This window comes from Myodes glareolus, chromosome 3 (genome assembly GCF_982192425.1).
Source record: "Myodes glareolus chromosome 3, mMyoGla1.1, whole genome shotgun sequence".
Classification (NCBI taxonomy): Eukaryota; Metazoa; Chordata; class Mammalia; order Rodentia; family Cricetidae; genus Myodes; species Myodes glareolus.
The window spans coordinates 28,633,813-28,646,398 of NC_142028.1; the positions used below are offsets into that span (position 1 = coordinate 28,633,813).

Genomic DNA, 12,586 nt, shown 5'->3' on the forward strand with positions numbered 1-12,586 from the left:
TGTCAGTAGACCGCAGAAGGCAGAAAACATGCTGGAACTGAAGTTACAGAAGGTTGTGAGGTGCCGTGTGGGTGTTGGGAATTGAATCTGGGTCCTGTCAGGGAAGCCAGTGCTCTTAACCCTTGAACCATTTCTCCAGTCTCTACTGTAGTTTTGTTAAGCTATAAATAATGCATTTTTAAAGTATAAAGAAAACAATTCCACCTGTGTGCATGGTGGCACACAGCTTAAATCCCAGCACTCAGGAGGCAGAGGCAGGCACACCTTTGTGAGTTCGAGGCCAGCCTGATCTACAGAATGAGTTCCAGACCAGGCTCCAAAGCTACAAAGAAACCTTGTCTAGGGGAGAGGAGGTCAGTTACATCCAGACATGGTGGCACTTTTAATACTAGCCTCAAGCAGAAGCAGGGGAAGGGGGACCTCTGTGGATATGAGGGCAGCCTGGTCTGCATGGTGGATTCCAGGACAACCAGGGCTACATACTGAGCCCCTGCTTCAAAACAGACACACACACACACAAAAAAAGAAGAAGCTAATTGGAACCAAGTGAAATAAGCCAGACTTATTTCAGACTCTCATGCGTGATAAGGAACAGGCAATCTGTGTGCACACACATCCGTAAGAGGTACGGATGGAAGCTAAAGAGGGCACCTTGGGGGGGAAGGGAAGCGGCAGGGTGAGGACTGGGGATGGTGAGAGGGTGCACAGGACAAGCAAACAAAATCCACTCTTGGGGGGGGGAGTTCGAAACAGGGTTTCTCTGTAGCTTTGGGGCCTGTCCTGGAACTAGCTCTTGTAGACCAGGCTGGCCTCGAACTCACAGAGATCTACCTGCCTCTGAGTGCTGGGCCACCACCGAGCCAAAACCACTCTTTTAGCACACACATAATCAGTACTGGGCAAAATTCTACTGGCTAACCACCTGTCTTCCTGGCTGTTGGCTAGTACATCTATTTGGTGTGTGTGCACGTGTATGTCAGTGTGCACAGGTGAGAGCAGAAAGCCCAAGAGTTGCTTCTCCCCCTCTCCCCCACTTACAGCATGTGAGTTCCAGGGATCCAGTGAGGATTGTCAGACTTGGCGACAAGGCCATTGCCACATTGGGCCGGCTCATCCAGGGCTGTGGTTTATTGTGACAGGGTCTCACTACGTAGCCTTGGCAGGCCTCAAACTCAGTAGATCCAACCATGAGCACCATGTCACATGATAGTTTTTTTTGCTTATTTGTTTTTTTTTTTAAGATTTATTTATTATGTATACAGTATTCTGTCTGCTGCAGGCCAGAAGAGGGCACCAGATCTCGTTACAGATGGTTGTGAGCCACCATGTGGTTACTGGGAATTGAACTCAGCACCCCTGGAAGAGCAGTCAGGGCTCTTAACCTCTGAGCTATCTCTCCAGCCTTGCTTATTTGTTTTAAAGACAAACCCTGTGCAGTCTGGTTGGTCTTGAACTTTTAATTCTTCCACTCAGCCTCAAGTGTTGGCAACATAGATTTCAAGGCTAGCCTGGGCTACATGAGACCCTGCCCCACAGACCAAAAACCCCACTAGGAGAAAGCAAGGCAGAGAGAGCACTACAGGTCAAGTTAGTGTTTTATTTTAGACTAGTCAAGCAGGCATTGGTTCATCATGGGACTGTCAAATATAAATATCTTTCTATAGACAGGAACACAGCAGGGCTTATGGTGAAACTCCAAAGACACGGGGGAAGTCAAGCAAAGCACACTTGACAGGTAAATCTCCTAATTGCCAATACCAAAGTCTTCCTTCAACCAAAGCTTTTGTTTTATTGTGTTGAGACACCATCTCCGTGCCGGTCTTGAGTTTACTGTGTATCGGGCTAGCCTCAAACTCATGCTCCTTTTTGCCTCATCCTCTAGAGCGGCCCTTTGTATCTGAATAAAGCTTTATTCTTTCGCTTCAGATTCTGCGTCCTAAAGACACTCAAGCATCCTGGATCAAAGTTATTCCAACCTCCTTCAGACTCCAGTTAAACCCCACCCCTCAAATCGACACACCACACACACCAAGACCCAAGCTTCTAAGGAAAAGACAAGCCAGGATTGGGGTGGGTAAGTGTGTGTGAATATGTAGGGGAGAGGAGGAGGAGACAGGTCAGTGTTCCCTAAGTTTTTGGCTTAATCTTCAGCACAACACTATAGAAAGTTATACAGCTCTAAGACAATGCATGACGAGAGGCTGCAGGGTACAGTGGTTGAGTGGGTGCCCAGCATGTTCAAGGACCCAGATTTGCTCTCTGGCACCAAAAGAATAAAAATATATAAAAATCTTTGAAAGAAGCCTGGTGTGGTGGTGACAGAGAGATCCCCGAGTTTGAGGCCAGTCCCATCTACAGAATAAGTTCCAGGATATCCAGGGCTACATTCAGAGAAACCCTGTCTCAAGAAGCCACACCAGTTTGAAATCTTTGAAATCCCTGATAGAAGAAATTCAGCCACTGCCCTGACTTGAAACTGGGCTCTCCACTCCTCACAGCTCCCCTGGCATATTCATAGAGTAGTTCAGGAGTAACTCCCAGCCTTGCGGGGTGCCAAAATGTGTATGGCCTTCCCCAGGGGCTTCCAAACTCGCCTCCACATCACAGGCAGAGAAATTTTGCTGGTACTGCATGTAAGGCTGCAGGGAATCCTCCCCAAAGTTATGGAAGGGAGTGTTCCAAGCTTGAGAACACCACGACTGAGTGTTCCAGGCCTGGTTGCTCCAAGTTGGGTTGGTCCAGGTCTGGCTGCTCCAAGTTGGATTGGTCCAGGCCTGGTTGTTCCAAGCCTGTTTGCTCCAAGTTGGGTTGGTCCAGGTCTGGCTGCTCCAAGCGTTGGTCCATGTCTGGCTGCCCCACACTGGAAGGCTTCCGGATGTGTTCAGATAGCTCTGAGGATAGCTGGAATAGTCCACAAATACAGAACTCTTCTGGAAGAGGTGATTAACTCAATGAGTGAAAAAGGAAATTTAAAGTCATAAGCCAAAGAAATATGAAAAAGAGTATCATGGGGGCACATGCTCCAATCCCAGCACTCCTGAGACAGGCAGGAGGATCCCAGACTGTGAGCCCGTCTCAAAAAATAAAAAAAGATCACTGAAAAGCTTTTGCCACCCGATAAACCTCTCCGCCAACACAATAATCCAAATCAGACCAAATCAAACCCAATTGGAAACAGCCCAGGAATTAATGGATACAAGCGGTCCCAGGTGGCCTTCCAGGCCTTAAGAGAGGAGATGGAGAAGGAAGACTGGAAAACCACCTGTTTGTTCTCTGGGTTGCTGTTTAAAATACCCTGTGGGAGTGGTCTTGGGCATCTCTGAGGAGGGTTTGGCGGGCTTTCTCGGGGGTGAAGTCTAGACTGAGGCAAATCCCAGGGTAGGGGGCTTGTGGTGGAGCTTCCATCTAAACACCCCAGACTCTTTGGGTATATGGATGCCAGGGGCTGGGGTGATACTTCTAACCAAACAATCACTTGAGTGAGGAGAGGGCATGGGAGGGGCAACGGGACTGATGGGAGACAGACACAACAGGACAGGGCTGAAAAGGAACAGCAGGGGTTTAAATCCACGGACTACTTTCCTGGAAATGCGCGGGCGTTTCCAGGTGGGCGGCCCAGAGATGGTGCCGACACAGGCGACCGGGAGCCGAAAAGCAAAGTGTCTCACGTGTCCAGTTACCTGAGTTGTCATGCCGTTGCCAGACCTCGGCCATTGGTTGTTCTGCCATCGCTTACATTTCATTCTTTGGTTTTGGAACCAGGTTTTAACCTGCAGAAAGTGACAGGGCTTTTTAAAACTTAAGACATGCGGACAAGAGCACTCCAGAAGACGCAGGTTCAAGTCCCAGCACCCACGTGGTGACTCCAGTCCCAGTGGACCTATGCCCTCTTCCGGCCTCCAATGAGAACTGCATACATGATACCCAGACATACACACAGGCAAAACACCCATATAGACATGCGGATGAGCCCAGCTTCATAAATTTTAAAAATATTGTTTATTTTTTATTAGCATTGAGGGGGACACATGGAGATCAGGGGACAAATTTCAATTTTATTTTTCTTTTCTTTTTCCTTTGGGGTGGGGGAATAGTAAGTACTAGGGATTGGTCCCAGGGCCTCACATACACTACACAGCTGTCTACATTAAGGCTTGTGCCACCATCACCATGCTATTTTCTGTTTTCATTGAGAGTTTTGCTGAGCTCCAGGCTGGCCTGGCCTCCTGAGCCTTCTGTCTCCATCTTGGGTGCTGAGAGTTTGGCTGCACACTGCCTTCTCATTCATTCATTTCATTTCATTTCATTTCAGTCTGTAACTTTACCATTAAAGGCAGCCAGCTGAACAGTGGTGGCGCTCGCCTTTAATCCCAGCACTCAGGAGGCAGAGGCAGGTGGATCTCTGTGAGTTTGAGGTCACCTGGTCTACAGAGAGAGTGTGCCAGGACAGCTAGGGCTGTAACACAGAGAAACCCTGTCTTGAAAAATCAAAAAAGAATCTAGGTTGAACTTCTGTACACCGCTCCAGTTTTAGTATATGTGCTGAAGAGATTACTTCATTTGGTTTTTCTTTTTTAAATCAGCATTTCACGGAGCCCCATTTGTTTCCCAAATGCTGAGATGTGCTGTTGTGCCTGGTTCAAATGAAAATAATAAAATGTTGGGTGTGGTGAGGACTGCTTTAATCTGAGCACCGGGAGGCAGAGGCAGAGGCAGGCAGACCTGTGAGCATAGCGCCATTTTGGTTTACACATTAAGTTTCAGACCAGTCAGGGCTGCATTGTGAGACTGTGACCTGGGAGCTGGTGGTGGGTGCAGGGAATGAAGTAGAAGATAAAGTAACTGACGGGACGCAAGGGGACAAATTATGAACCACGAGTTACATACACATAGCTGTTTGATTTTCAACATGAGAAAGGATAGTCCCTCGGTTAGAGAGGCGTCCAGGTGTTAACCCCGCTCATTGGCAAATCAGCCTCGTTCAGTTATATTCCGGCAGGAAAGAACCAACCCTACCTGTTTATAGCTAAGGTTCAGAATGGCAGAGAGTTCTTGCATCTGCTGGAGGCTGAGGTACCTTTGCCTCTGAAACCTGTCCCTCAACGCACACAGCTGGGTGTCAGAGAACACAGTCCGGATCTTCTGCTTCCTGGTGTGGACCTTGTCCTCCGCCTTATTCTCAGTGCCCTCTTCAAACTCAGGAGCGGGGAGCTTTATGGGACTGTTAGGAGCATCAGAACTGTCCTGAGATGGTGGGTTCACAGAGGAGGGGCAAGGAGAGCCTGCTAGGAACAAACAGATAAGTTGTTAATAAACCGTTTTCAGCTGGGCACACCAGAGGCAGGCCAATCTGAGGTCCAGGCCAGACTGGTCTACAAAGCTAGTTCCAGGACAAACAGGGCTACAGAAAAAAACCCTGTCTCAAAAAAAAGAAAAAAACAAAACAAAAACCTCCCAGATACTATTTAGGTTTAACATATTCATTGTCCAAGTAGTTATCGTCATAGGCCTAATTTCTCTCAATTAGGACTGTGACCTTCCGTACAGTGTAAGCGTCTGGCAGTGAGTGGGGAGGTGGGCAGCACACGCTGGAAGCCTAACTGCTCCAGAAGCTGACATAGGCTGAGACCAGCCCCAGTTAAAAACACAAAGAAAGAAATGGGCTGGAGAGATGACTCAGCAACTAAGAGCACTGTCAGCTCTTCCAGGGGATCTGGGTTCAATTCCCAGCACCTACATGGCAGCCCGCAACTCTCTGTAACTCCAGTTCTAGAGGATCCGATACCCTCACAGACATTCAGGCAAAACACCAGTGCATATAAAATAAGGAAATTAATTAATTAATAAATCAATAGCAAAAGCATTTAGCAGTCAAGAGCCTAGCATATAGTCTCTGGGTTTTGTTTGTTTGTTTTCCCCTGTGATTCTCCTTTTACCTTCTGAGTGCTGGTTTATAATCCCAGATATCAGATTTTCGGGACTTTTATCTCCCCCAGTTTTTTTGGCATGGTGCTGGGAGTCGAACCCTGTTGGGACCGCTCATGCTCTACCACGAATCAGTTCTAGTCTAGTCATATGACAAAAATCATACATGAACCAACATATCAATGAACTAACATGCACGCATGAAAATGTCATAAAGAAAACCATTGAACTGAATGTTATCGAAGGAAATTTCCAAGGTTTAATAAAATCATTTACCATTACCAATGTGCAGCACTGGGTTTAGTCTCCAACATTAAAAAAAAAAAAAAAAAAAGAAAAGAAATTAAAGAGGCCTGTTTCCAAACGGTACTGTGACTGTGGTTCCTTCTGCTGGTACAAAAGCCAGGCTGGTGGTGCGTGCCTTTAAGCCTAGCAATCGCGGACAGGTGGATCTTTGCGAGTTCAAGGTCAGCCTGGTCAACATAGAGAGCAAGTTCCAGGACAGGCTCCAAAGCTACAGAGAAACCCTGTTTTGAAACCCTACCCCACCCCAAAAACAAAAACAGTCAGCCATTTAAATTATCAATACCAGGGGGCTGTAGAGATGGCTCAGCGGTTAAGAGCATTGCCTGCTCTTCCAAAGGTCCTGAGTTCAATTCCCGGCGACCATATGGTGGCTCACAACCATCTGTAATGAGGTCTGGTGCCCTCTTCTGGCCTGCAAGCATACACACAGAATATTGTACACATAATAAATAAATAAATAAATAAATAAATAAATAAATAAATAATGAATACAAGGAAAATTCCAATGAACCGACTTTGTTTCTCTCCTCTAGGTCTTCAGCTGGGTTTTGTTTTTGTTTTTTTAAAACGAAGCCCCCAATTTCCCTGCCCCACTGCTAGGTTTTTAGTTGTGTGCCATAAGGCCACTTGTGAGACTCGAAGGGTTGAATCCAGCTTTGCCTCGGCATTCCCTAGCTATAGCACCCAGGGTGACGCGATGCTCAACCCCGACTCTGCAGTCTAGAACTGAAGCAAGCCCCTGAAGCATGTGTGGGCAGCCTGCTTCTATTGGGCTTCACTGTCTGAGTTGATGAGGACGACTGACTATCGGTCTCTTCTTCCTCAGAACGGCACTAGGGACATTCACCAAACACACAGTTGGAATTTGCTTGCAGAAGATGTCCCCCACCCCCACCCGTCCACCCGCTCGTCCCCAACCCAGCACTCTGCCACATCAAAATTACCAACCAAAATGACAGATATTAAACCTAAAGCTCAGCAAAGAGGTGACAGTGATCATCGACCTGGGTGTGTTGTTGTGGTAGGGCTTGCGTACACTACACGTGTGTGTGCGTATACAAACACACACAAACACACACACACACACACTTTAGCAGTTCTGGGTTGAGTCTGTCCAGACCTTGGCCCCAGCGGCTCGGCTCGGTGTGAGGAACTGAGGTTTAGTTGGCGTGCTCACAAGTGCAAGGCTGCTAAGAGACACCCACATTCCCGCCAAAGGTTGAGAGAAAAGCCAACCACTTCTTTAGGAAAAAGAAGCCGTTTGGATAAACCGCAAACTAATTGTTCAACCTCACTGAAAACCGGGTACTCGTCACTGAGTTGGGGTGTTAGGTCTCCCAGCTGCTGAGAGCACCACCCACGACACCTGCTGCCCAGCACCGTTAAGATGAGAGAATCACCTTGCTAAATTACTGCAACACATTTGTCTCCAAAGAGCCAAAAACATTTAGGGTTTCAAATTCACACTGTAAGAGCCTTGAATTGCCCGACTCTGTCCCTGCTCTCTACGACAGCTCGACACTAGGTGACATTGGTGTCACCAGTAAAACTTCAAAGAGGTGTGTCCAGAAGGTTGATAATAACACCTGATTATGGACTACAATTCATAAAGAGGCGATAACCCTTCACCCCGTTTCTTCCTTCTCTCCCCCTCATTGATTCAGTTCTTGGGGGATTGAACTTACCGATCTCTTTTTGGAATATCTCAGCAACAGACACTTGAAAGGAAGAATTGTTCTCCTCAGGATCATGAACTTCAGGCATTGGTGACAAGTCTCCATCATTCACTGCTTCTGCTTTGTCATAGCAAGGCAGACTGTGGGGACCAGGGAGATCCACCTTCATGTCAGCCAGAAATCAGTAGGGGCAAAAAAAAAAAAAAAAAAAGAAAGAAAAAAAGAAAAGAAAGAAATCAGAGACTTTAAAAAAAAAAAAAAGGCTTCTAACAACAAGGCTAAGACTCTAAGGCTCAATGTTGAGGGGAAAAAATATGATGTAATATCAAGAGGCCAGCAGGAAGCGAGCCTCAGTCTACCCAGCAACAAAGCAAGAGACAAGCTCAGCCTCGCAGAAGGCCGACAGTTCAATGCTCTAAATTTAAAAGGTGGTAGATTCCAGTGTCCTGGCTCACTCCTCCCCCTCAAACTCCTTTCCTCCGCCCACCCTCTCGCCTCCTGCCCCCTACCCCCTCCAACCCAGCACCCACGCCCCGTCAGCCCTGTGAATTCACAGTTAATCCCACCTGCTAGGCCCACCAAGGACATTGTAATGCAAAAGATGCTGGAGAGTGACCCAGACAGAGGTGGGAAGGGAAAAAGGAATGGGGCCACCTAATCTAGAGACAAAAAAGAAAGAAAGAAAGAAAGAAAGAAAGAAAGAAAGAAAGAAAGAAAGAAAGAAAGAAAAGCTTCTTGTGGCTTTACCTTGTTCCACCGTTAAACCATGGCAGCACCCCCATCCCTGGACGTCTCAAGTGGGGCTATGTCCTCTTCCACTCTCCCTGCAGACATTACAAAATACGCAGAACTTGTCCAAGTCCCTGTTTCAAAATGGCAGTCCTTTTCAGCTCCCACCTTGGCTCTTTTTTAGTTTTCGTTTCGGGGAAAAGATCGGCAAGTCTTTCTAGCCAAAATGCCGTGCTGAAGCAAAAGTCTGAAGGAAGGACCTGTGACCCACTGAGACTCTTGGGCTCCTGTGACCCGCTGAGACTCTTGGGCTCCTTCCTCAGTAAGCAGGTTTGTACCTTTAACATGCCCAAGTTGGTTCTGCTTTTGAGACAGGGTCTTACTAGCTCAGTGTTTAGACCAGGCTGGCCGCAAACACACATAGATCTGCTTGCCTCTGCCTCCCCACTGTTGGGATTGGATGTGTGCCAGCCAGCCACAACTTGAGGAGTTTTTAAAATAAATTTGGGGGCTTTTGTTTTGTTTTGTAGCCTACGCTGACCTCAGATTTGTTGCAATCCTCTTGCCTTAGCCTCCTAAGCAACAGACTAAAGAATTTATTTTATCTTTTAATTTGGTTCTGGTTGTTTCCTTGAAACAGAGTTTCCATGTAGCCCAGGCTGGCCGCACACTCACTATGTTTCTGATGCTGGCCCTGAACTCCCAATCTTTCTTCTTCCACCCCCAGTTCGAGGCTTGCCAAGCACCATCGTGCTCACAGATAAGTGTTATTTTATACAAATGAGTGAGTATAGCTCTAGCCTAGCTTGTTAAGTCTGTTTCTGTGTGTGTGAATAGAGAGGGAAGTACTTGTTGTGTGTTTTAGGAGTTATACAGAGGAAATGCTATATTCTTATAACATCGATCATGTCAAGACTATATATCACAGTGGGTACTAGTTGAGATTCTATGTGAATTTTGCAAAACACTAAGTGTGAATGACCTTCTTTTTTGAGATTTTTTTAAAAACTTTAATCTGGTAGACAACATGATAAAATTAAAAGCAATCATTTTTTATTTCATTTGAACACTACTAAATATAAACTAATGTGGCTGGCTGACCTCTGTCTACACCCAGCTGGAAGAAGGTGGAAAATGACATTGGAATTGTATCCTCTTCCCTCAGGGTCTTCAGATTTACTATTTTAATGCCATTCTCTTTCCTCCACCAACTTTTAGGGGTGAGGAAATTTTTAAAAAGAAACAATACTTTAGAATTTTGTGTGTATGTATGTGTGTATATATATTCTTAAAGTGTGTGTGTGTGTGTGTGTGTGAGAGAGAGAGAGAGAGAGAGAGAGAGAGAGAGAGAGAGAGAGAGAGTGTGTTTCAAGACAGGATTTCTCTTCATATCCCTGGCTATCCTTGCTCTGTAGACCAGGCTGGCCTCAAACTCACAGAGATCTGCCTCCCGAGTGCTGGGATTAAAGGTGTGCGCCACTACGGCCTAGTGGGTGAGATATTAATATTTTAAAGAATGAACAGATGGACTACAAGCCCCAGAGTGGAAATGATCCAGCAAGGGAAGTGCTGTCCTGCCTTGCACAGGTTCACTGGGCTAAGAATAAGATGGCTCTGGTGTGGTTTTTTTTCTCCCCACTAGGCACTGAATGAACAGAATGTTCAGAATATCAAGAATTATACAGAGTTTAGAAGATATTTCCTACAGGTTACAGGCAGGCATCACCAGATCCAGTTTAAGACTTCCAACTTTCTTTTTTTCTTTTTCTTGTTTTAGTTTTTTGATACAGGGTTTCTTTGGGTGCCCTTGGCTATCCTGGAACTCACTCTGTTTACCAGACTGACCTCAAACTCACAGAGATCTGCCTGCCTCTGCCTCCTGAGTGCTGGGCACCACCACTGCCTGGTTCACAACACTTAAATTTTAAAATAACTACTTATTCTTCTGTGGGGGGGCAAGGGGCTGACTGTGTAGCCTGACATACTCTCATCACTGGACTGTGGGGCCCTCTATCCACAGCTGCACACTCTGCTCCCACAAAAACTGACTTCTGTTTATAAAGCCAAGACGTCACTCTGTAAGGATAGGTGTGTTGGTGTGTCCCGAGGGAGCCAGGATTTCCGTAAACACCTATTTGTCTTCCCTGACCTTCCTCTGGGAGGGGAGTTGTAGGGCTGGGACCAGTAGGGAGGAGGTACCGAGAACTGGACTTTTCACGTTCGAAGCCGGTTCCCAGTTCTTGCCTCTGGGTCCATGGGGTCAAGGCCACCAAATCCTTGCCCTACCCCAAGCTCCGCAAAGGCTTGGTACAGGAAGCTCAGCTCCTTGCAGAGGGGTCTTTGTATAGGGAGGGGCCTTTGACGAATCAGCCCCTAACCCCCATCCCTGTCCTGCCCCTTTGTGTCCAGGGTGAGAGTCTCTGGGTGGAAGACCCAGGAGACAAAGGAGGCTGGCATCAAATGCCAGGCTGGCCACATTCCTTACCCAGGGGAGCAGTTTGGATAAGGTGGAGACTGTCTTGAGGCCTGACTTGGTTGTGATGGGCTGTGTGGGTGGAGGAGGGGTATGCTGAGTGAGGCCCCTGAGAGGCAAAGCACAATCAAAACAGAAGCAAGAGATGAGCCTACTGTTGTATGATTAGTACTGAAAAGGGGGTAGGATGTGCAGTGTCTGGGTCCAAGCAGGTGGGGCAGAGGAGAGAAATCCAAAGCCTTGAATCCTCCGGATGGGCTAGACAAGCAGAAAAGAAATACTAAGAGATGGATCTGGGAAGGGAATTCCAGCGAGTTAACCATTTGAGGGAAAATTACAGATCCCAAGCCTTCTGCTTTTAAAACCTCAGAAAAACGTTTTGTGGACCTGGGGATGCAATTCAGTTGCTAGAGTACTTGCCTTGCACACATGAGGATCTGGGTTCGATCCAGAGCCCTGCATAACACCTTAGTACCAAGTATGAAATCCCTGCACTTGAAAGACAGGAGGACAAGTCTCCATAGATAGCTCAGCAAGTGTATTTAGCTTCAGCTCTTCATCAAAGGCCATATCCCCATATCCTTCCCTGTATTCCAACAGGTTGCATACTCACCCACTGCCACACAATATAAATAAATCAATAATTATTTTATAAAAAACATATCTGGATTCTACTGCTTTTTTTACATTTTTCCTTCTAAATGCCACCCCTTTTCTTTGTTGGGTGAAAGTAGTTTTCAGTGTTCATTTTTGTTTTTTGGATCTTTCTATGTAGCTCAGGCTAGCCTGGAACTCATGATTGCCTCTTACATGCTCTGTTGTGCCTGTCTTTACTTCTCTTATATTGCTAATATTGTGTCTATTATCTGTCTGTCTATCTATCTGTCTATCAACTGTTGGTCTGCCTCTCTGTCCATCCGTCCGTCCGTCCATCCATCCATCCATCTACCTATCTGTCATATCTATCTATCTATCTATCTATCTATCTATCTATCTATCTATCTATCTATCTATCTATCTATCTATCTATCTATTTTTCTATCTATCTATTTTCCTATCTATCTATCTATCTATCTATCTGTCTGTCTGTCTGTCTGTCTGTCTAACTCCCTACCATCTGTCTGTCTTTTCCCTGCTGACCCATCCTCCCCACCATCAGCCTGTTTTGTCTCATGTGTCTCTAAACTCTAGAAAAGGCTCTCACACCAACCATCAGCACCAGCTTCTGTGTTAGAGAGGGTTGTAAGGACCAGGAATCTGTATTTCAGAGTTTTTCCTTGAAGCAGGATGTGGTGGCTCACATCTGAAACCTCAACCCTTGAGAGAGAATCACAGCCAGCGTATGGACTGAGAGATTCTGTCTCAACAACAACAACAACAACAACAAAAACGAGTTTCCCTTTGTAAACTCCCAGCTAGCATGAAGAGGCTCTGGCTGCGTACAATCCTCATGTTGCCCACACACACACACACACAC

The 12,586-nt window shown here is 46.4% G+C and overlaps 1 protein-coding gene across 1 annotated transcript; it reads right to left on the reverse strand.

Moving 5' to 3' along the window:
* Nucleotides 1-2,492: 2,492 nt before the first annotated feature.
* On the reverse strand, nucleotides 2,493-8,429 carry Nanog (Nanog homeobox). Its single transcript, XM_048444009.3, has 4 exons — nucleotides 7,917-8,429; nucleotides 5,017-5,282; nucleotides 3,681-3,770; nucleotides 2,493-2,927 (listed from the first exon to the last, which is right to left on the reverse strand). Exons 1-4 carry the CDS (start codon nucleotides 8,074-8,076, stop codon nucleotides 2,493-2,495), a joined length of 951 nt encoding a protein of 316 aa, XP_048299966.3. The 5' UTR covers nucleotides 8,077-8,429.
* Between the last annotated feature and the right edge of the window lie 4,157 nt (nucleotides 8,430-12,586).

Bases quoted from the DNA above. Each gene is read 5' to 3' on its own strand.
- Nanog (XM_048444009.3), bottom strand. From the start codon at position 8,076: ATGAAGGTGGATCTCCCTGGTCCCCACAGTCTGCCTTGCTATGACAAA. The intron at 3,771-5,016 runs GTAGGGTTGGTT...CACTTTCTGCAG, and splicing joins TGAACCTTAGCTATAAACAG to GTTAAAACCTGGTTCCAAAA. The intron at 2,928-3,680 runs GTAACTGGACAC...CTCTTCCAGAAG, and splicing joins GCAACGGCATGACAACTCAG to AGTTCTGTATTTGTGGACTA.